General features: G+C 36.7%; 1 protein-coding gene across 4 annotated transcripts in view; it reads right to left on the bottom strand.

The window, feature by feature from the left end:
• Window positions 1–25,132, bottom strand: part of ARHGAP25 (Rho GTPase activating protein 25) — a 372,857-nt gene that overhangs the window by 30,396 nt on the left and 317,329 nt on the right. For all 4 annotated transcript variants that reach the window (XM_053718200.1, XM_053718203.1, XM_053718201.1 and 1 more), the window contains 2 exons: window positions 22,674–22,881; window positions 9,573–9,705 (listed from right to left, as the gene is read on the bottom strand). In XM_053718200.1, the coding sequence (XP_053574175.1) occupies window positions 9,573–9,705; window positions 22,674–22,881 (341 nt within the window). The remainder of the gene's footprint in view (window positions 1–9,572; window positions 9,706–22,673; window positions 22,882–25,132) is intronic.

Genomic DNA, 25,132 nt, shown 5'->3' with positions numbered 1-25,132 from the left:
TTTTATAAAGAATAGGGAGGCCCCAGACAATGTCAGGAGAATGATTGACCTTATCAAGTTTGCTTCTTGTAAGAGGATGCCTTCTCTGTTTCTTTCTATGTACGCAGAGAAGGAATTCTTTATAGTTGATTGGACTTACTTTCTGGAGATTTGAAGGACTATGGGCATCTCTGCTAACTTCCTTAAAGTCATTTCAGCCATTAACTGCACTCTCTCTGCATTTATTAGGGTATCCGAATATCAATCTAAAAAATGTTAATACGTAATGGCAATAGATAAGGGTGCTTTCTCTCCCCCTTAATTTTTACCCTATGTATTTCCCTATATATTGAACTTCTGGCAGCCACTTTAAGTGATAATGCTGATATAGCAAGTATACAGATCAATAACATTAATAATAAAATTGTGTTATTGGCTGTCAATATTATTTAAACTGTGACAAAACAGATGATCTCTTTACCAGTGGTTTATTCCATAATAGCTAAATTTAATAAACTGAGATATAAGATAAATAATGACAAATGTGAAGCTCTTGCAATAGAGTTACCAAATCATACTGAGAAGCTATTGGTGTTAAATTTTAATTTTCAATGGGCTAAGAAGGTCATTAAATATCTGGAAATGTATCTAATTATAAACCTTAATATATCTAATTATAAACCTAAATATAAATCTTAATTATAATTCTTTGTTAATAAATTTAAAATGAGAAATGATCAATGGTCCAAAAATTAGATCTTTTTCTTTGGCCACATTGTAATATCTAAAATGCCTGTCCTTACAAAACATCTTTATTTGTACAGATCTCTCCCAATCTCAGATAAACTGAGTGATCTAAGGCCATTCAGAAGGAGATGTTAACATTTATTTGGAATCAGAAAAGACGGAGGGTTCACAGACAAACAATGTTGAAACACCGAAATGGTGGTGGTATGGGTATACCATTTTGTATCATACTATTATTTGGGATGTATAGCTCAGACCTCTTTGTCAAATAATGAGGAGGATCACATCAGATGGGTAGAAGTTGAGGGAGATATGATATCAGTTCAACCAATGTATACGTTTACTTTGGCCTGAGAGTATTTGTAGATCTCTGATTTGGAGGTCTACGGTAGTGATCTCACATTCTTTGAAGAACTGGGATTCCAATGTATCTAAATTCTCTTTTTTAGCCGATAACTCTGGAGCAACTCCTCTAGTTACATTTCTTTCTTAAATTTGGTCCTGGTACGCAAGCTAAATGGGCAAATAAGCGTCTCTATTATATAGCTGATACTATCCAATAACAAAAGATGTCTACCTTTGAATAATATTGTGTACTAGGCAACCCAGGACATATAATATTTGGTATCTGTATTTCCAGTTATGATTTGTTTATGTACATCAAAAATTAGAACCATCAGTGTACATCAGGGCTATACCTGTATTTTAATTACAGGAATTCCTCCACCAAAGCACCCACTATGATTAAATGGGAAGCAGAGACTCATTCAGAAATACCTTTAAAGACCTGTACATTAATACTATGACAAATAACCTGTCCTAATTTTGCTTATAAATTGTATCTTAACCCCATTAGATTGTTTCCTAATGCATCTAGTAGATATATTTGTTGTTTCAGAGGACATAGGAAACAGGTATCTTATATACACGTGTGGTGGGAATGCACTCATGTTCAGTATTTGTGGTTGGAGGCTTACCTTGAGATATGGGACAACTTATAGTGCAGTTGAGCAAATGAGAACAACCTCATTAAGTCTTGTGTGAAGATTGTTGATGTGACCTTGCAATGTAGATATGAGAATAGAGTTGTCCCACTGACTTCAGAGTGCTCTATGGCTGGACCTCACCCACAATCTGTTGAAACCTTATTATCCATAACTGACCCACTATATACTATGGGATATATATGTATGTAAAACTTTTTTTTAAAACTGATGATGTTAGTTAACATTTTTTTGAAAAAGAAATTGTATTCTTAATATTCTTGTTCTTGAATTATGTATTTTATGGATGACAGTGGCTTGGATGTACTAATGATGTACTGAAACTGTTTCTTCTTCTGTAAACTTGTAAAATGTAATAACAAATATAAAAAAAATAAATAGAAACTATTATAACTATAATACCCTACTAGAATACTTTCTTGTACACCATAACATATTTACTTAAGAAATGTAATAAACATAAAATGGAACCAACCATAGTATTATTAAGATATTTTAGTACACTTAGCAACACTGGAAAACTAAATGTTCATCAATCATCTCTCAAGAGGAGGGAATAACACAACTATTGTCCAATCATCTCTCAAGAGGAGGGAATAACAAAACTATTGTCTAATCATCTCTCAAGAGGAGGGAATAACAAAACTATTGTCCAATCTGTGGTCACAATAAACAAGTGAACAGAGGGCACACATGCTGTTATTGAAGCTATACTATCATTACGAATATTGCAATCTTCCTATTTCCATGGCCACTATTGTATATATCATGTCCATGTGAAACTTACCTGTACAACATTCAATAAAAAGAAGTCCCATATAATGTTGGGCATAAAATTAACAAGATTAAAAAAAGAATATTAACATTACACAATATCTGTTATTTGAAAACTTCAGTCACAGTAAACCTAACAATAGCTAATATGATGAATAGATAATTCAAGAGTAGTTAGTCATTTTGTCCAATTTCTGTCTAATAGTGTTAAACTGTTATCTGAGTTATTAAATGTAAGCAAATGGGTATTAGTAGTAATAGTTAATATCTCTATGCTTCCTAACAGTCTGCATATAGTATAAGTGAATAGATAAACCAATATATAGAGAGCATGAAAAAAAATTACCATTATAGTTTACCAGTTAGGAAAAAGTTATCAGTCAATATAGAAAGTTTGTAGTCTTTGACAATGTTATATATATATATATATATATATATATATATATATATATATACAGTGTATATATATATATATATATATATATATATATATATATAAACAACAACAATTAAAATTATGGGGAGGCGAAAAGTGAGTTTAAAATCCTCCACTAAATACAAAATGTAGAGAAAATAACTCATTGTGTAAAACATTTACAAATCTAGACAAGTCAGAAGACTTGCTTTTCCCACAGAAACTCTCCGATTACACTGTTTCCAATGCAGCAAGGGATTCTGGGTAAGACATGCAAATGAGGTTCACAATGACTCACCTTTTTACTTTTAGCCTGCTTTTTAAGGCAGACTTCCCTTTATGCCATAGCATCATTGGAAACAGTGTAATCGGAGAGTTTCTGTGGGAAAAGCAAGTCTTCTGACTTGTCTAGATTTGTAAATGGTTTACACAATGAGTTTTCTCTACATGATATATATATATATATATATATATATATATATATATATATAAAAACAGAATTTATGCTTACCTGATAAATTACTTTCTCCAACGGTGTGTCCGGTCCACGGCGTCATCCTTACTTGTGGGATATCTCTTCCCCAACAGGAAATGGCAAAGAGTCCCAGCAAAGCTGGCCATATAGTCCCTCCTAGGCTCCGCCCACCCCAGTCATTCGACCGACGGACAGGAGGAAATATATATAGGAGAAACCATATGGTACCGTGGTGACTGTAGTTAGAGAAAATAATTCATCAGACCTGATTAAAAAACCAGGGCGGGCCGTGGACCGGACACACCGTTGGAGAAAGTAATTTATCAGGTAAGCATAAATTCTGTTTTCTCCAACATTGGTGTGTCCGGTCCACGGCGTCATCCTTACTTGTGGGAACCAATACCAAAGCTTTAGGACACGGATGAAGGGAGGGAGCAAATCAGGTTACCTAAACGGAAGGCACCACAGCTTGCAAAACCTTTCTCCCAAAAATAGCCTCCGAAGAAGCAAAAGTATCAAATTTGTAAAATTTGGCAAAAGTGTGCAGTGAAGACCAAGTCGCTGTCTTACATATCTGGTCAACAGAAGCCTCGTTCTTGAAGGCCCATGTGGAAGCCACAGCCCTAGTGGAGTGAGCTGTGATTCTTTCAGGAGGCTGCCGTCCGGCAGTCTCATAAGCCAATCGGATGATGCTTTTAAGCCAAAAGGAAAGAGAGGTAGAAGTCGCTTTTTGACCTCTCCTTTTACCAGAATAAACAACAAACAAGGAAGATGTTTGTCTGAAATCTTTTGTAGCCTCTAAATAGAATTTTAGAGCACGGACTACGTCAAAATTGTGTAACAAACGTTCCTTCTTTGAAACTGGATTCGGACATAAAGAAGGTACAACTATCTCCTGGTTAATATTTTTGTTAGAAACAACCTTAGGAAGAAAACCAGGCTTAGTACGCAAAACCACCTTATCTGCATGGAACACCAGATAGGGCGGAGAACACTGCAGAGCAGATAACTCTGAAACTCTTCTAGCAGAAGAAATTGCAACCAAAAACAAAACTTTCCAAGATAGTAACTTAATATCTATGGAATGTAAAGGTTCAAACGGAACCCCTTGAAGAACTGAAAGAACTAGATTTAGACTCCAAGGAGGAGTCAAAGGTCTGTAAACAGGCTTGATCCTAACCAGAGCCTGAACAAATGCTTGAACATCTGGCACAGCTGCCAGTCTTTTGTGTAGTAAGACAGATAAAGCAGAGATCTGTCCCTTTAGAGAACTTGCAGATAATCCTTTCTCCAAACCTTCTTGTAGAAAGGAGAGAATCTTAGGAATTTTTATCTTATTCCATGGGAATCCTTTGGATTCACACCAACAGATATATCTTTTCCATATTTTATGATAAATCTTTCTAGTTACCGGTTTTCTGGCCTGAACCAGAGTATCTATCACAGAATCTGAAAACCCACGCTTCGATAGAATCAAGCGTTCAATCTCCAAGCCGTCAGCTGGAGGGAGACCAGATTTGGATGTTCGAATGGACCCTGAACAAGAAGGTCCTGTCTCAAAGGTAGCTTCCATGGTGGAACCGATGACATATTCACCAGGTCTGCATACCAAGTCCTGCGTGGCCACGCAGGAGCTATCAAGATCACAGAGGCCCTCTCCTGATTGATCCTGGCTACCAGCCTGGGAATGAGAGGAAACGGTGGAAATACATAAGCTAGGTTGAAGGTCCAAGGTGCTACTAGTGCATCTACTAGAGTCGCCTTGGGATCCCTGGATCTGGACCCGTAGCAAGGAACCTTGAAGTTCTGACGAGACGCCATCAGATCCATGTCTGGAATGCCCCATAATTGAGTTATTTGGGCAATGATCTCCGGATGCAGTTCCCACTCCCCCGGATGGAATGTCTGACGACTCAGAAAATCCGCCTCCCAGTTTTCCACACCTGGGATGTGGATCGCAGACAGGTGGCAGGAGTGATCCTCCGCCCATTGAATTATTTTGGTCACTTCTTTCATCGTCAGGGAACTCCTTGTTCCCCCCTGATGATTGATATACGCAACGGTCGTCATGTTGTCTGATTGGAACCTTATGAATCTGGCCTTTGCTAGTTCTGGCCTTTGCTAGTTGAGGCCAAGCCCTGAGAGCATTGAATATCGCTCTCAGTTCCAGAATGTTTATCGGGAGAAGAGACTCTTCCCGAGACCATAGACCCTGAGCTTTCAGGGATTCCCAGACCGCGCCCCAGCCCACTAGACTGGCGTTGGTCGTGACAATGACCCACTCTGGTCTGCGGAAGCTCATTCCCTGGGACAGATGGTCCAGGGTCAGCCACCAACGGAGTGAATCTCTGGTCTTCTAATCTACTTGAATCATTGGAGACAAGTCTGCATAGTCCCCATTCCACTGTTTGAGCATGCACAGTTGTAATGGTCTTAGATGAATTTGTGCAAAAGGAACTATGTCCATTGCTGCAACCATCAACCCTACTACTTCCATGCACTGCGCTATGGAAGGACGAGGAACAGAATGAAGAACTTGACAAGTGCTTAGAAGTTTTGACTTTCTGACCTCTGTCAGAAAAATCCTCATTTCTAAGGAATCTATTATTGTTCCCAAGAAGGGAACTCTTGTCGACGGAGACAGAGAACTTTTTTCTATGTTCACCTTCCATCCGTGTGATCTGAGAAAGGCCAGAACGATGTCTGTATGAGCCTTTGCTTTTGACAGGGACGACGCTTGTATTAGAATGTCGTCCAAGTAAGGTACTACTGCAATGCCCCTCGGTCTTAGAACCGCTAGAAGGGACCCTAGTACCTTTGTGAAAATCCATGGAGCAGTGGCTAACCCGAATGGGAGGGCCACAAACTGGTAATGCTTGTCCAGAAAAGCGAACCTTAGGAACTGATGATGTTCTTTGTGGATAGGAATATGTAGGTACGCATCCTTTAGATCCACGGTAGTCATAAATTGACTTTTCTGGATAGTGGGTAGAATCGTCCGAATGGTTTCCATCTTGAACGATGGTACCCTGAGAAATTTGTTTAGGATCTTAAAATCCAAAATTGGTCTGAAAGTTCCCTCTTTTTTAGGAACTACGAACAGATTGGAATAAAATCCCATTCCTTGTTCCTTTATTGGAACTGGGTGTATCACTCCCATCTTTAACAGGTCTTCTACACAATGTAAGAACGCCTGTCTCTTTATTTGGTTTGAGGATAAGTGAGACATGTGGAACCTTCCCCTTGGGGGTAGTTCCCTGAATTCCAGGAGATAACCCTGAGAAACTATTTCTAGCGCCCAGGGATCCTGAACATCTCTTGCCCAAGCCTGAGCAAAGAGAGAGAGTCTGCCCCCCACTAGATCCGGTCCCGGATCGGGGGCTACTCCTTCATGCTGTTTTGTTAGCAGCGGCAGGCTTCTTGGCCTGCTTACCCTTGTTCCAGCCTTGCATCGGTTTCCAGGCTGGTTTGGGTTGTGAGGCATTACCCTCTTGCTTAGAGGATGCAGAATTAGAGGCCGGTCCGTTCCTGAAATTGCGAAAGGAACGAAAATTAGACTTATTCTTGGCCTTGAAAAGGCCTATCTTGTGGAAGGGCGTGGCCCTTTCCCCCAGTGATGTCTGAAATAATCTCTTTCAATTCTGGTCCAAATAGAGTTTTACCTTTGAAAGGGATGTTAAGCCATTTTGTCTTGGATGACACATCCGCTGACCAAGACTTTAGCCAAAGCGCTCTGCGCGCCACGATAGCAAACCCTGAATTTTTTGCCGCTAATCTAGCTAATTGCAAAGCGGCATCTAAAATAAAAGAGTTAACCAACTTAAGTGCGTGAACTCTGTCCATAACCTCCTCATATGGAGTCTCTCTACTAAGCGAGTTTTCTAGTTCCTCGAACCAGAACCACGCTGCTGTAGTGACAGGAACAATGCACGAAATGGGTTGTAGAAGGTAACCTTGCTGTACAAAAATCTTTTTAAGCAAACCCTCCAATTTTTTATCCATAGGATCTTTGAAAGCACAACTATCTTCAATAGGAATAGTAGTGCGTTTGTTTAGAGTAGAAACTGCCCCCTCGACCTTAGGGACTGTCTGCCATAAGTCCTTTCTGGGGTCGACCATAGGAAATAATTTCTTAAATATAGGGGGGGGAACAAAAGGTATGCCGGGCTTTTCCCACTCCTTATTTACTATGTCCGCCACCCGCTTGGGTATAGGAAAAGCGTAGTGGTGCACCGGAACCTCTAGGAACTTGTCCATCTTGCATAATTTCTCTGGAATGACTAAGTTGTCACAATCATCCAGAGTAGATAACACCTCCTTAAGCAGTGCGCGGAGATGTTCTAATTTAAATTTAAATGTCACAACATCAGGTTCAGCTTGTTGAGAATTTTTTTCTGAATCTGAAATTTCCCCATCTGACAAAACCTCCCTCATGGCCCCTTCAGATTGGTGTGAGGGTATGACAGAACAATTATCATCAGCGCCCTCCTGCTCTTCAGTGTTTAAAACAGAGCAATCGCGCTTTCTCTGATAAGTAGGCATTTTGGATAAAATATTTGCTATGGAGTTATCCATTACAGCCGTTAATTGTTGCATGGTAATAAGCATTGGCGCACTAGATGTACTAGGGGCCTCCTGTGTGGGCAAAACTGGTGTAGACACAGTAGGAGATGATGTAGTATCATGTTTACTCCCCTCATCTGAGGAATCATCTTGGGCAATTTCATTATCTGTGGCAGTACTGTCCTTACTTTGTTTGGACGCTATGGCACAATTATCACATAAATTTAAAAGGGGAGACACATTGGCTTTCATACATATAGAACATAGCTTATCCGAAGGCACAGACATGTTAAACAGGCTTAAACTTGTCAACAAAGCACAAAAAACGTTTTAAAACAAAACCGTTACTGTCTCTTTAAATTTTAAACAGTGCACACTTTATTACTGAATATGTGAAAAAGTATGAAGGAATTGTTCAAAAATTACCAAAATTTCACCACAGTGTCTTAAGAGTATTGCACACCAAATTTCAGAGCTTTAACCCTTAAAATAACGGAACCGGAGCCGTTTACAAATTTAACCCCTATACAGTCCCAGCTATAGCCTTTGCTGAGACCTAACCAAGCCCAGAGGGGAATACGATACCAATTGACGCCTTCTAGAAGCTTTTCCAGCAAATTTCAGATCCTCACACAAGCATCTGCATGCCCTGCTCTAAAAAAACAACTGCGCAGTAATGGTGTGAAAATGAGGCTCAGTCTACAACTAGGAAGGCCCCCTGACTGGAAAAGGTGTCTAACATAGTGCCTGCTGTTTAATAAACGTTCCCCAAGTTTATAAATGCGAATTGTCAGCATAAATATGAATAAAATGCCCAAATAAAGCAATCGATTTAGCCCATAAAAATGTCTACCAGTTTTTTAGCCCATATTAAGCCCTTTATTCTGTTTGTTTGACTAAGAAAATGGCTTACCGGTCCCCATGAGGGGAAATGACAGCCTTCCAGCATTACATGGTCTTGTTAGAAATATGGCTAGTCATACCTTAAGCAGAAAAGTCTGCTAACTGTTTCCCCCAACTGAAGTTACTTCATCTCAACAGTCCTATGTGGAAACAGCAATCAATTTTAGTTACTGTCTGCTAAAATCATCTTCCTCTCACAAACAGAAATCTTCATCCTTTTCTGTTTCAGAGTAAATAGTACATACCAGCACTATTTTAAAATAACAAACACTTGATAGAAGAATAAAAACTACATTTAAACACCAAAAAACTCTTAACCATCTGTGCAACGGCAAAGAGAATGACTGGGGTGGGCGGAGCCTAGGAGGGACTATATGGCCAGCTTTGCTGGGACTCTTTGCCATTTCCTGTTGGGGAAGAGATATCCCACAAGTAAGGATGACGCCGTGGACCGGACACACCAATGTTGGAGAAACTATCTCTTTCTGATCTACCGTGCTAGTTTTATACAGTGAACTAGTGAAAATCAACATTAGGGAAAATTCTATTCTAGTTGAAAACTCTATTAATATTTTGTTCTACAAATGTTCTTCAAAAGAATATATGGCATATTGCAGAAAATTATATAAATATCTTAACTAGAATAGAATTTACTCTATTTTGTTGAACTTTTCCACAGCAAAGTTACATAATACAGAGATAAGATGAATACCTGCTCCTCATCGTTACTGATAGTCTTCTCACACGTGAGAAAGTCTTCATACTGAGAACATGGGATGACGGGCTCAGGTAACTCCCTGAGATAAAGTTTAAACAATGATGCTACAGTATGGACATCAGTATCCCTGAAAAAAAGAACAAATAATAAAGTAATTGAAATATTATCATTATTCTAGTTTTATTTATATTATTTAGTAGGGATGGGCGAATGTGTTTATATCAGAATTATTGTAGAAATTCGATTTACATAATAGAATGTTGATAAGAACAAATATTATTAAAAATTTAATTTTAAAATGTTATTTACAGTTTTCGAATGTCACATTGGGATTCGAATGTCACATTCGAATATCACATTCGAATTCGAATATTACATTTATAAAACACAATTGTAGACTAGAAACACTATTTTTTCGAATATCACATTCGAATCGAATATCACATTCGAATCGAATGTCACATTCAAATTCGAATATTACATTTATAAAACAGTATTAGACTAGAAATACTATTTCGAATTTGAATGTCACATTCGAATCGAATATCACATTCGAATTGAATATCACATTTAAAACACAGTATTAGACTAGAAATACTATTTCAAATTCTAATGTGACATTTGAATTTGAATGTAGCATTCGAATTCGAATATTACATTTATTAAACACAGTTGTAGACTAGAAATACTATTTCAAATTTGAATGTCACATTCGAATTCGAATATTACATTTTGAAATTGAATGAATACATAGCTAAACATTCTATTATTCGAACAAATATTTTCAAATTTTATTGAAAAATTCGAAAACGAAAATTCGAAAATAGAATGTTAAAATGTTATATAAACATTCGAAATTCGATTAAACGAACGAATATATCAAAATTCGTTTTAAATTTCGAATTTTTAGAAACATTCGCCCATCCCTATTTTTTAGTAAAGCAATTGAGTGCATCTATCATTGTTGTTTTCAGTGTCACTCTTTGAATGGCATGAAAGGCTTTTTGACTAAGTAGGTAAATTAGAACACAAGTGAAATAATCAGCTGATCAGTAACCATGGTTACTAATCTACACTCACCCATCCACTGATTATTTCATCTATGATCTAGTTCAGATATCATGGAAATCTAGCTCTTTGGTGTTCCCTGAAGATTGGAGTTGAAAAACACTGAATTATAAGACAAGTATGCCACATTTATTAAGATCATATGCTGATAATTGTTAATAGTGGTTGAACATAACTCAGCATTTCAGTAGGGCAAAGAGGAACACATAATCTTGAAGTCAGACACTTTATTTAAATCTGTACCTGATATGAGGGTACGTCACTGGAGCAAAGTTTCTGAATATTATTGGTATGTTATTATTGTAAATGGTATCCCCTGTTATTTCTTTATGTGAACTCCTTAAAGGGACATGAAACCCAAGTTTTTTCTTTCATGATTCAGATAGAGCATGCCATTTTAAGCAACTTTCTAATTTACTCCTATTATCAATGTATCTTCGTTCTCTTGGTATCTTTATTTGAAAAAAAAGCAGGAATGTATGCTTAGGAGCATGACCATTTTTGGTTAAACACCTTGCTGATAGGTGGATAAATGTAGGGTGAGAGTAGGGAGGTATACTGAAGTAATAAAACAGTTATTATGCTAGTTATCATTAAAACAAAATTAAGCTTTTTATATAAATTAGGCAGAGGAAAAAAATTACTAGAATTTCTCAGCAGTTCGGTCTGTTTTGAGAATATTGCTGCATTAAGTCCAAGTTTTGAGTTTATTGGATGAACTGTGAAATATACCAGAATTATAATCAATTTGTGGACCAATGATAAGCCCAGTAGTACATTGGAACATACAATTAAATAAAATGTAACTACAAAATTGCTATCAATCCAATTTAAGATGTTTTGATTGTAAAAAATGCTTATACTATAATGGATTTTATTATTATTAATATATATAAAACAGGAGTCAAAATTAGTCTTAAGCTGTATGGCAGATATAAAGTGGGCATCTTTGTAGGCGATGGGGTCAATTTATCAATGTGCGAACGGACATGATACAATGTAGCGTATCATGTATGCCGCACATCGATAAATGCTGACAGCATTCACTGTCGGCATTTATCATTGCGCAAGCAGTTCTTAAGAACTGCTTGTGCAATGCCGCCCCCTGCAGATTCGCGGCCAGGGGGTGTCAATCAGCCCGATCGTATAGGATTGTGCGGATTAATGTCTGCGGCCTCAGAGCAGGTGCACCAGTTATGGAGCAGTGGTCTTTAGGCTTGCGCGGAAACAGGGGCATCAAGCTCCATTCGGAGCTTGATAATTCCGCCCCAAGTCATAAAAAAAGACAAAAATATACATAAAACAGTTATCCTTTTATATTTCCCACAACATTCTAAATTATCCTACCACATAAGAAAAGTTACTCATAATAGTACAAATATATATGTAGACTAAATGGCCTAGCTAGTTGTAGTTCAATATTTAGTTCAAGTTGTCTTCCTGTGAGAAAAAAACGTCATATGGCAAAATGTGTGATTTCTTGTTTTGTTTTTTTTTGGGGGGGGTTTGTTGTATTTTTTTTTTTTTTTTTGTGTAACACCACTCAAAATATTATTCTATGTTACAGGGAAATTTAGTTGAAACATGAAAAGCTATAAGAAACAAACATTTCACAAGCTTTTCAATGGCTTTTCACAGATCTTCACTGGAGCAAAAGTTAAACATAACTTCCATATTGATGAGGACGATTGCCTAATACATTTAAATGCAAATTGTACAAATACTTTAAAATTTATATAAATTTGTTAAATGGAATAATAAATGAATATTGTATTTATTTATGTGTTAGTTTTATCATTTTAAAGTATGATTTGAGCTATATTTTTAATTTAAAGGAAAAAAGATCTTGTTTATTAAAGGGATATGAAACCCCAAAATTTTCTTTTGTGATTCAGTCAGAGCTACCATTTTAAAAAAGTTTCCAATTTACTTTTATTATCAAATTTGCTTTGTTCCCATTATATTCTGTGTTGAAGAGATACCTAAGTAGGCATCTGGTGCACTACATGACAGGAAATAGTGCTGCAATCTAGTGCTCTTGTAAATGAATAACATGCATACAAAACTGATGCCATATAATGCTTTAGAAATGGGCCGGCTCATAAGCATACATCCCATGCATTTAAACAAAAGATACAAAGCGAATGAAGAAAAGTTGATATAACAAAGTAAATTAGAAAGTTGTTTAAAATCGCATGCTCTATCTGAACCATGAAAGAAAAAATTTGGGTTTCATATCCCTTTAACTTGTCAACCAAATAGGGTCAAAAACCAAAAACATTAAAAAAAGATAATTATGCTCTTTTCAGGTCAAAATGGATTTTAAAGACGTTAAAGCTGTTAAACTAGAAAAACAAAAACATCAAGCTAAAGTATTTGATGAACTGGAATATTGCTTTGTAAAAATAATCACTGTTGTTACCATGCCACAAATACATTTGAAAGCTTGTGGTAAGTGGCTTACCACAGAATTTTCAAATACATTGGAGTGGCATTGAGGTTTCTGATGGACTTGAATAGATCTATTAGTAAACCAGCTAATATTACTGAGATACCATTCACCCTGTACGTCGCTGGTCTTTGGGGCTTGATTTTTTTTCACAGCGCATGATTTCAGGAGGCCTGCAGGAGGGGGGAAGACATAATAGCGTGGTCTTGCTGCTGGTGGCGAGACCCACACTATTATGAGCCGACAAACCCTTAATGACCAGCAATGCACAGGATATTTGGTGGTTGTTAAAGGGTTAATAGATAACATTATATTACTGCTCTCTCCACTATATCAGTATAGAAATTAGTGTCTGTTTCCTGTATCTTTCCCTTTAAATGTGTTCCCAGTGGTCCATTTTACCTGCCTGCGTGTATTTTTTTTTTGCAAACAAACATAAATGCTCTGTAGAAAAGCAATGTAAACATGAGACAATAGCACTAATTAATCTCCCAGTGGGGGGGTAGGGGAGATATTTTTGTATCTGAAATAGCTAGTTGTGCTCCTTGAATGCCAAGCCATAATTAGTGGGGTGCATTACACATTACATTTTCTGAAATAGAGGTAAGAAACAAGAAGGCATTAGACACAAGAAAAATAATTCTATCAATCATATTTTTGACAAACTAAAGTGCTATGCATCTTTACAATAAAATGCCAAGCATTCCACAGCCTATAATGCATGACATATTATTGACCACAAGATGGTGGTAGAGGCCGAGCTTTAGTGCATTAAAAACATCATTATTCATGCTTCAATTATGACATGTAAATTGGAAGTTGTTTGAAACTGTATGCTCTATCTGAATCATGAGCTGAAAATTTTGGGTTTCATGTTATCAAATTTAATTAATACTCTTGGTAAATTTTGTATTCAGCTAGCTTCCTGTAGTGCATTTGTGATGCTTCAGCAAAGGATACCAAGAGAATGAAGAACATTTGATAATAGTAAAATAGAAAGTTGTTTAAAATCACATGCTCTCTCTAAATCATGAAAGAAAAATGTGAGTTTCATGTACCTTTACATATTTTTAGGATGTATGTTAATTACACAATCTTACTGCAAAAACTCACAATTCATTAACTTTAATCCAGATATCTAATTTGATTAAAAAAAAAAACAGTGCATAAGCATTTTATACCTGTACTAAACTCAAAATGTAATTCTCCAAACGTGTTTAATGATGTATAATTAAAACAATTATACTTCAATTTCATTATTTATTTTTCCTGCTTTTCCAATCATTTAATTCTGCAACCTCTTTTGTTCCCATGCCCCCCCCCCCCCCGAGTGGCAGGATACCGAACCCCAATACTTTAACATGCTGTAGAGCAATTAGCTGATAGGTGCAATAGCTCTTTTTATCTGTAAATAACTAGCCACAGTAAAGTACATTTCAAGTGATGTGTCTTAGGCCTGCAAATCAATGCATATTTTTCTAACAAAAATTACATTTTTAAATGCTTTAACCCCTTAATGACAGCCAATGTACCCTGTACTTTAGCAGTCGTCTTCCTTTGAAGAGGGTAAATAACGCAGTTCTCAGCAGCAATTTTGAGACTGTGTTATAGCCCAATGCCTCCAGAAGCGAGGCATGTTGTAATAGCAAGTCTTGTCGCTTCTCTATTACAAGGCGAAAAACTCTTTAAGGACACGCAGGGCACGTACATGTCATTAAGTGGTTAAAACATCTATTTTGCAAGCAGATGTTTTACAGTGCAGTAAATAATTCCTGATGAATAAATTAAAATATTACTTTAATTTCCCTTTAAAGGGACATGAAGCCCAATTTTTTTTCTTTCATGATTCAGGCAGAGCATAGAATTTTAAAAGGGTTTCCAATGTATTTTTATTATCAAATTTGCATCATTCTCATGTTATTCTTTGTTAAAGAGATATCTAGATAGGTAGTATGCACATATCTGGGGCACTACATGACAGGAAATAGTGCTGCCATCTAGTGCTCTTCCTAATGTATAACATTGTTGCAAAACTGCAGCCATATAGTCCGGCAGACACGTGCACACTCCTGAGCTTACCTTCCTGCTTTTCAATAAATGATACCAAGAAAACCAAGAAAATTTTATAATAGAAGTAAATTGGAAAGTTGTTTAAAATTGTATGGTCTATCTGGATCATGGGTTTATGTCCTTTTACCAACATGACGACTTTAATTTAATATAGCCCATGACGGCCTAATGTGTTTGAATGCAGCTTTTTTCACTTAAAAAGATTATAAATATAAAATTACTCAATTATATAAAACTGTTCATTGTATGTCATTAATTGATATTGGGCCAGATTACGAGTTGAGCGCAAATATCAGGTTTTCGCGATTATTTGCACGCAGGTTGCGCTGGTATTATAAGTTGAAAGTAAACATGATCACTTGAGCGCAATCGCGATTTATGCTAGAATGATTACCGCATCCTCAGAGCTGTGGTTAACTGTTTCGCGAAACAAAAGTGTCGAAAATACATTACAAAGTACACTTACACTCATAATAACAACATTTAATAAAAATTATATAAAATATTACACATAAAAGTTATAAAGGCTCAAGGATATGAGGTCTCAGGTGTTAGGAAAAAAAAGCAGGCAAAGTGCTTTAACATTGAGATACATAAATATACATGTCTAAAAATGTAAATGTATGTGTATATATATATATATATATATAATATACATATGTATATATATCTATATATGTGTACAGATGTATTTATGTATTTTTATGTGTATACTGTATATGTATTTAATAAAAAATGTCAGTGTTTAAACAGATTCCTTTTACACACACCTGTTATGCCTTATGAAACAGCCTGTGAGCTGTGAAACATGTCGCATCATTTGGTGTAAATGTTATTAAGTTTGATTTATTTTAAAAAAAATATTATATTGCATTGGAAGCTGTTCTTGTCCAGACATTTGGTTTGCCTGTCATATTTTTATATTGTTTGAGTCTCAAGACGTGCGAGCTGCAAGTTGGAACTATCTTTTTGTAGCCTGATTCCTTGGAGCAGTGAACTGAGGCACTGTTGAACTGCTTGTGCAATGCCGCCCCCTGCAGATTTGCGGTCAATCGGCCGCTAGCAGGGGGTGTCAATCAACCAGATCGTATAGGATGGTATAGGATCATAGGCACTTAAAGGGATAGTAAATCCTAGTATTTGTGATACAGTTGGATTTACCATTGCAACAAATAAAGGGGACTTTCTGTCATGAGGGATAAAATACTTCATGCTGAAAGTTCCTTTATTTGTCTGCAACGTTTGACGCGCTGAGCGCCTCAGGCCTCCCACGGAAGAACGCTATTTTATCACTGAGGTGATTTAAGCCAATAGCGTGCTAGCTATCCAGCATAATGCCAGCTGGCCCGCACGGCTATTGGCTAAGAGGTGGAAACATCACTTCATTGAAAAAATAGCGTTCTGCCGTGGGCTGTCTGAGGCGCTCAGCACGCGAACATTGCAGACAAATGAAGGAACTTTTAGCATGAAGTATTTTATACTTTATGACTGAAAGTCCCCTTTATTTGTTGCAGTGGTAAATCATAGCGTTTCAGAAATGCTAGGATTTACTATCTTTCAATTTAAGATTGATTCAAATAAACATATTTATAGTAGCCATCTTTACCATTATTATTAAAATGCAAATCAAAGTAGCCAACAGCTAATGTTGTTTGTTAGATCAAAGCCCACTTGTTAAGTACTAAGGAATACACTTCCCATGGTTAGGGTTGTCAAATACTGCCTTAAAAAAGACCTAATTCGTAAGGGGCTATATTCATTAAATTATTAACAAAATATCAGATGTGCGAGGGAATGAAGATCAGCTCCTAGTAACTCTCTAACATGTTTTGCTGCATCACAGCTTTCTCAAAGGGTCATATATTTGTTATATCTGAGGTTAATAAAGAACAAAGAAAAAACCTTACAATTAAACCTATAGGAGCTATGGGGATGTGGGTATATTATAAAAGTATATACAATGTTTTATTTATATGTATTTAATTTTATATTGCTATAATTTGTATTTTAAGTTGTGATTTAAATAAAAAATATTTTTTTTTTAGGAAGAAGTCTTCATGTTTGTGATATTAATATTTCATAGAAGACAGTAGCTGTGACTCTCTAGTTTTACCAAAGTACATTTTTTTTAAACTTTGCCCTGTGTAAAACATGTTTTTTTGTAATTTATGCTTTCATTCATATTCTACACTGTTCTGAACATGTTATACTTATAATATTGTGACCGGACTGTAAGAAATGTGTTCTATATTAGTTACAGTGAGGTTGGAGTATTATAAGTATAACGTTCAGTAAGAACTTATAGTTGCAATAAATATAGAATATGAAAAAAAGTAAATTAAAAAAATACATTTTACACAGCACTTTGGTAAAACTAGAAAGTCGCAGCTACTGTCTTCTATTGGGCTTGTTTATAGTGCAGGTTTTGCTAGTGTCGGCAAGACCGCGCTATATCTGCATGGCTCTGGAAGTGAGGCATACAGTAGTAGCACAGTTTTGCTGCTTCTGGCAAAGCTGTGCTAGGAAACCACTTAACGACCATGCGTCGTATGGGGTCGTTAAGGGGTTAATATCACGAATACAAAATCTGCCTACTAAAAGAATTTTGTTTTTAAAATCATGACAAGACTTAAAATACATATTATAGCTTTTTACAATATAATACATTTAATTCATACATATTTACATATGTACAATATACCCACAATCACTCCTCCTATAGGTATATTATTGATATCCTAGTTTCACTTTTGTATTGTAACAAAAGGGTTTGGTTTTCTGTTGACACATGTAAGTTGTATTTTCATACAATACTGTCTAAAGGAATCATTTACATTACAACTTCAATGTAGGGGGAGATTCTGCTTTTAAAATTCCACCAGTAGCAGAAAGCATCGCCATGATGTAAAGTAAAACACCTCTCAGCAAATCGTCCTTCAAACACTGATTTTAGCCCTTTTTAGCATTTCACAGGTAATTTAGACTGCAACCTTTTTAAAATATCTTCATTACCACAATGCTTTTAACATCAGGACCTAAGACTGCATTCCAGAGTTACTATCAGTTGTTAGTGTTTGGGAGCTCTGTGCCAACACTATAAGTATCTCTTGTTCCCAGAGATATCCATGTCCATGCACTATCCAGCCATACCTATAGACCATGCCTGACTCAGCCCCCAGGCCAACAAGTCACACCAGTGAACTTCCCATGGTCTCAGCAATACCTACAGACCGCCTCCCTGATACCCAGACACACCAAAAACAACCCAGGTGCTCAGCCATGCCTACAAACCACCCCAACTCTGCCATCCTGCTAACCAGACACACCAAACACAACCCACGTGCTCAGCCATGCCTACAGACCACCTGACTCTGCCTTCCTGCTACCCAGACATACCGAACACAATCCATGTGCTCAGCAATACCTACAGACCACCCCAATTCTGCATTCCTGATAACCAGACCCACAAAACATAACCCAGGTGCTCAGCCATGCCTGCAGACCACCCCAATTCTGACTTCCTGCTACCCAGACACACCAAACACAACCATGCCTACATACCACCCGACTCTGCCTCCATTTCTCACAATTCCAGACTTGGAATCCAGAATGTTAGGAGGTATAGGATTTTAGACCAATGGGACTTAGGGCTCTATTAGTCAATGTGTGGGCAGCCAGATTCCCAATTAGGGAATCTTTCCGCCTGTGATCGCGACTAGTGGGCAACATTGTGCTGTCTGACAAAACAGGGTCTGTAAATTACCCTGGTTGGACTAGTGCATGGGGATTTTCAACCACCAGCTTAGAGATGGCAGAGAGGTTAAAAAACAGTGATCTTATAAGCGCTGCTTCTTAACTACCGGCTGCAGGCTTGATAAATTATAAATGAGGCCCATACTATTTCAATAAATAAAATGTAAGATTTGCATTTTGAGTCTCATAACTTCACATTGCAAGTAGGGATGGGCCGATGTGCTGAAAATGTAATTCGTTTGGTAGAACTAATAACCCTGTGGACATTTGTTTTTGATAATCAAATGTTGATAAGAATGAAAATTCATTAAAATACTGTAATCTAATATTATTTCAGGTTTTCGAATGTTTATAATGAGATCAAATATCCATATATACATTAGAAATTTCAAATGTAACATTCAATTTAACAAATATTATTCACAAGTTTATTAGTTCATGTGGTAGTGAATTTAGTAAATTGAAACATATTAGATACAAAAATATAATTTTTAATGTTTTATTTTGAATATTTCATAATTAGAATATTACATTTAAAGACAGCATTAGAAATACTGTAAGAAATATATAGATTCTAATTTTTCAAATTCAAATATTGCATAGTTTGAATTTTCATATTAGAAAAATTTGAATCGAATATTACATTTAAAGAAAGCATTAGGAATACTATTACATTAAACGAATGCTAGAATGTTGTACAAACATTTGACATTTGAATCGAACAAACAAATGTGTTAAAATTTGTTTCATTTTTCAAATGTTTCAAAACATTTGCCCATTCCTTATTGCACGTCACCAAGACATATACTTGTTATAAACCAGTAATTCTAAACCAGGGTGGTGGAACACCTTGTGAAGTCTGTGCCCGCTGCTGAGGATGTCACACAGAATTAAGAGGATGAACAAAAATCCCAAAATATTTTCTTACAGCATTTAAATAAGTAGAGTGATACCCACTAGGGGGCCGATTTATCATGTTCGGGCGGCCTCAGAGGTCTTATGACCGCTGCTTCTTAACTTACATTTTCGGCGAGCTGGAAAGTACGGGGGTAGATAGCAGCATCTGCTGCTTGTTAAATCTACCCCTAAGTATACATTTTCAATTTCAGTTCAGGCAAGGGTGTTTTATGGCCTAGGCTGACAAGGCACAGGCCTAGGGCGGCAGATTGTAGAGGGGGCGGCACTTTCTGCAGGCTCTGTGTAGAGCGGCAGAGTAGGGGACTTGAATTAAGGAACCGTAGGGGAAAACCATATAGAAATAAACACATAGAAAAAGGGAGCCTCCTAGTGCAGGTAAACAAAGCAATCACGACCCAATGCAATCCCAATTGTAGAAGGGTACTCACACTTTAAGAAGCACCTAACAGTGCTAATATCGCCTACTGGGCTATTATAGTGGCCCAGCTCACTAAACTTCCAGCACACTGATGATCCAGCAAAGGGTCCTCTGGTACTCCAAACAGTGGTTGATTATGAATAAAAACAACTCCAAAAGTGCTCAGATAATGTATAAAAAATATATATTTAAAAGCAAATTATACATAAAGAGTATGAATAAAAACCAGTGGCACTAAATTGCTACGCGTTTCTAGGTGTCTGCTGTGCCGTTTTCTCAGACATCAGGTAGGGGGAAACCATGAGCCGGGGTTGCTGGGAGGCACGGCGGCACTCACTTTACTTGTGTGTCTGTCCCTTTATTAGTGCCCGGTGGGCCACTGCAGCTGGGGGAACAGAGCAGCTTGCCACAATTCAATGGCTCAGTATGTGCAGTCTTGCTGGTGTTGCTTGCCTGGCAAAGGCCCATTGATTGTCCACTAGCTCAGGCTTCTACTCATACAGTAAAAAATAAAATCCGCTTAGAGAATGCCCCATAGAACTTATACAGGGTGCTCTCTAAGGGAATTTTTTTTTTACTGTCTAAGTCTTTGTGAATGGGAAAATAAAAACTCAACGCACAGGCAGTCAAAGCATTCTGTGTTGCTGCACTGTAAAAGAAAATGTCCTACCCCTATGAGTCAGAAGAACCAACTTCTCAGTGCAAACCTGTTTCTTGTGCACATTTCACCAGCCCACGGCCCAGTGGGGGGAGGATGGAATGCGCAGTCACTCTGGAACTAAGAAGGCTTGGCTGGGAGCCTCACAAATGTTGGGGACGTAAGGAAGAACTTGAGGAGGCGATGAGGCATATGGAACTGAGGAGAGACCTATTTTGCAGATCTGCAATCAAATAAGCAGCAAGTATTTTTTTTTTGTCCTGTGGGCTTACATTTCATTGCTCAGAAGGTGTGTGCTATACCAAATATACTGGTTGCCAATGAGATGCAGAAGATAATGGTGACTCTTATGAAGATTATCTTATGTATATGTGTGTGTATGTATGTGTGTGCGTGTATATATGTATGTGTATGTATATGTATGTGTATGTATATATGTGTGTGATTGTATATATGTGTGTATGTATATGTGTGTATGTGTGTATGTATATATGTGTGTGTTTATGTATATATGTATGTATATGTGTATGTATGTCTGTATGTATATGTGTGTGTTTGTGTGTGTATGTATATGTGTGTGTGTATGTATATGTGTGTGTGTATTTCTGTATGTATATTTGTGTGTAAGTCTGTATGGATATGTGTGTGTGTATGTATATGTGTGTGTGTATTTCTGTATGTATATTTGTGTGTATGTCTGTATGCATATGTGTGTGTGTGTGTCTGTATGTATATGGGTGTGTGTGTATGTCTGTATGTATATGTGTGTGTATATGTGTGGACTGTATGTCTGTATGTATATGTGTATGAAATTATGAAGAATTTACTAGGGATGGGCGAATGTTTCTAAAAATTAAAAATTTGAAACGAATTTTGATACATTCGTTCATTCTAATCGAATTTTGAATGTTTATATAACATTCTAACATTCTATTTTCGAATTTTCGTTTTCGAATTTTTCAATAAAATTCAAAAATATTCGTTTGAATAATAGAATGTTTAGCTATGTAATCATTCAATTTCGAAATGTAATTCAAACATGTGACATTCAAATTTGAAATAGTATTTCTAGTCTACAACTGTGTTTAATAAAAGTAATATTCGAATTCGAATGCTACATTCGAATTCAAAAGTCACATTCGAATTTGAAATAGTATTTCTAGTCTAATACTGTGTTTTAAATGTGATATTCGATTCAAATGTGATATTCGATTCGAATGTGACATTCAAATTCAAAATAGTATTTCTAGTCTAATACTGTGTTTTATAAATGTAATATTTGAATTTGAATGTGACATTCGATTCGAATGTGATATTCGATTCGAATGTGACATTCGAAATAGTGTTTCTAGTCTACAATTGTGTTTTATAAATGTAATATTTGAATTCGAATGTGATATTCGAATGTAACATTCGAATTCGAATGTGACATTCGAATTTGAATGTGACATTCGAAAACTGTAAATAACATTCGAAAATCAAATTTTTAAGAATATTCGTTCTTATCAACATTCTATTATGTAAATCGAATTTCTACAATAACATTCGTTCTAACATTCGAATTCGGATATAAACACATTCGCCCATCCCTAGAATTTACCCAGTGCAGTCTGCTGTTTATATGGTTCAGATGTCGTTAGTTCCATCTTAATATTGGAAGCAAGACAAATCAAGTGTCTACAAATTTAGATATGGACTTATTAAAAAAAAATCAGTACACTCTTGTGGTGAAAAGGTTAATAAGTTGTCCATAAAATGTACCTGCTAAATGATGGCCTCTCTCCTGCATCGAAAGCCTCTTTCAGTTGCTTGACTAGATTATCTTGCCCAGGAAGCCGGAATATCCCTTCCTCATTCAGCCCATGTTCTCGGATAAAGTCTGCACATTTCTCCATTAATATGGGGACCGGGTGCCTTCCAAATTTTTTCTCGTAAATTATGGTGTCTGCCAATCGTTGGCCAAACACAACTGCAAATGGAAGAAAACAAATATCTGTATTGTAACACTGTGCACCATTAATAACACAGATTTGAGTCACATTGTTTAGAACCTCCTTCAACACACTTCAGGTTGTAACCTTAAAGGGACACTAAAGCCAAAATAAATTTCATGATTCAGATACAGCATACAGTTTTAAATGTTCCAGTTTAGTTCCATTCTAATTTGTTCTGTCTTTTTATATGCACACATTTTGAGGCACTAGCGCCTACTTAGCATGTGCAAGACCTAATAGAATATATAAGTGCAATACTGTGTGCAAATCGTTGTGTGATTGCTCACATGCTGATAATCATAATTACCACTGCTTTATTGGTAGACACTAAAATACCTTACAAGTATAAAAACTAAGGAACATTCATAAAAAAAAAAAAAAAAATACTATACAGGTACAAATCCCCAAATCCGAAATGCTAAAATCCAGAATTATTCTGAAATTTAGACTTTCATTAATATTTAAAAATGATTTTTTTTTTACAATAAATCAATTGCCACACCTGCATATAACTGAAAAAACTGGTAGCACTGTAATTATTTCAAAATGGTGATAACATTTCAAATAATGGGCATAATAGGGGCCAGATTACAAGTGGAGTGCTAATTTACCGTGTCTGTAAGAGGGCAAATTCTCCCGTTTACAGGCACACGATAAATGACCAGCTATTACAATCGGCTGTTTATGACACCACAAGCTCGTGATAGCAATTAGTGCTCAGTAAATTAACCAGAAATCAGCTCTCTGGTTAATTTTCTAAATGTCCCCCAATTGCCCCCAAATGTCTTGTATGTTTTTATATAAAAAAAATAGCATTTTTACAAAAAGTGGCAGGTGTGGGATGTCAGAAGTAAAACGCCACAGAAAAGTGCCTTTATATTGTGGTCTATGGGGAACTATGTTTTCACTGTAAATATATATGCACAGTATATGCTTATATGCATATATATTTATGTGTTAATATGTGTATATACACATATTAACACATATATATACTGTATGTATATAATCATACATATACTATATATTTAACATTTACTGCCCATCGCTGAGCAAATTACCCCCATGAGAACGAGGCCCTCGTTGGTGGGCTGGTATTACTTAGTGTCCGTCCAATGGTATTTAAGTGCTTGATAACTCTGCATTTTAACTAACAATCACCTAGATTACGAGTTTTGTGTTACGGCTTTTAATGCTGAATAAATGATGAATACGGCTTTTAATGTTGAATAAACGGCTTTTAATGCTGAATTACGCTGGAATGGCCAGGTAAGCATATTACGAGTCATGGCGGTATAGCTATACCGCAAGTATTTTAGCCTGTAACGCAATGTCCATTCTGCACTCAAAATTTTTTTTAGTGCTTGATTTTCATACTGTCGGTATTACAGGTTGTGCGTTCAGGCTAAAATGCTTGCGTTACATCCTATATCGACATGATCCATGCCGCCATCTGAGAGCAGTAGTTATGGATTTTGCGAAACAAAAATGTTTCACAAAACTCATAACTAAACTGTTACAAAGTACACTAACACCCATAAACTACCTATTAACCCCTAAATCACCATCCTCCCACATCACAAACACTATATTAAACTTTTTAACCCCTAATCTGCCACCCACCCACATTGCGACTATTAAATACATTAATTAACCCCTAAATCCTATTGGCTGATTTGAACAGCCAATAGGATTTCAAAAGCTCTCATCCTATTGGCTGATTTGAATTTGAAGAATCAAATCAGCCAATAGAAATGCAAGGTACGCCATTTTGAAACAGCTACCTTGCATTCAACTTCAGTGTACGGCGTTGACCGTATGAAGAGGACGCTCCGCGGAGGATGCCTTCCAGGATAGCTCCGCTCGCACCCCGCCGCCGGGATGAAGATAGAAGACGTCCCCGAGCTGGATGAAGGTTTCACCGCCTGGATGAAGACTTCTCGCCGCCTGGATGAAGATGGATATCCGGACTTCAGGAACCGTGAGTAGATTTTATGGGGTTAGTGTTTCATTTTTTGGGTGTTTTTTTTTTTAGATTAGGGTTTTGGGCAATTATAAAAGAACTGAATGCCCTTTTAAGGGCAGTAAAAGAGTTGAATGCCCTTTTAAGGTAATGCCCATACAAATGCCCCTTTAGGGGCAATGGGTAGCTTATGTTTTTTTTTAGAGTTAGTTTTTTTATTTTGGGGGGTTGGTTGGGTGGTGGGTTTTACTGTTGGGGGACTC

This window comes from Bombina bombina, chromosome 6 (assembly GCF_027579735.1).
Source record: "Bombina bombina isolate aBomBom1 chromosome 6, aBomBom1.pri, whole genome shotgun sequence".
Classification (NCBI taxonomy): domain Eukaryota; kingdom Metazoa; phylum Chordata; class Amphibia; order Anura; family Bombinatoridae; genus Bombina; species Bombina bombina.
This window is presented reverse-complemented; position numbering and strand designations above follow the sequence as displayed.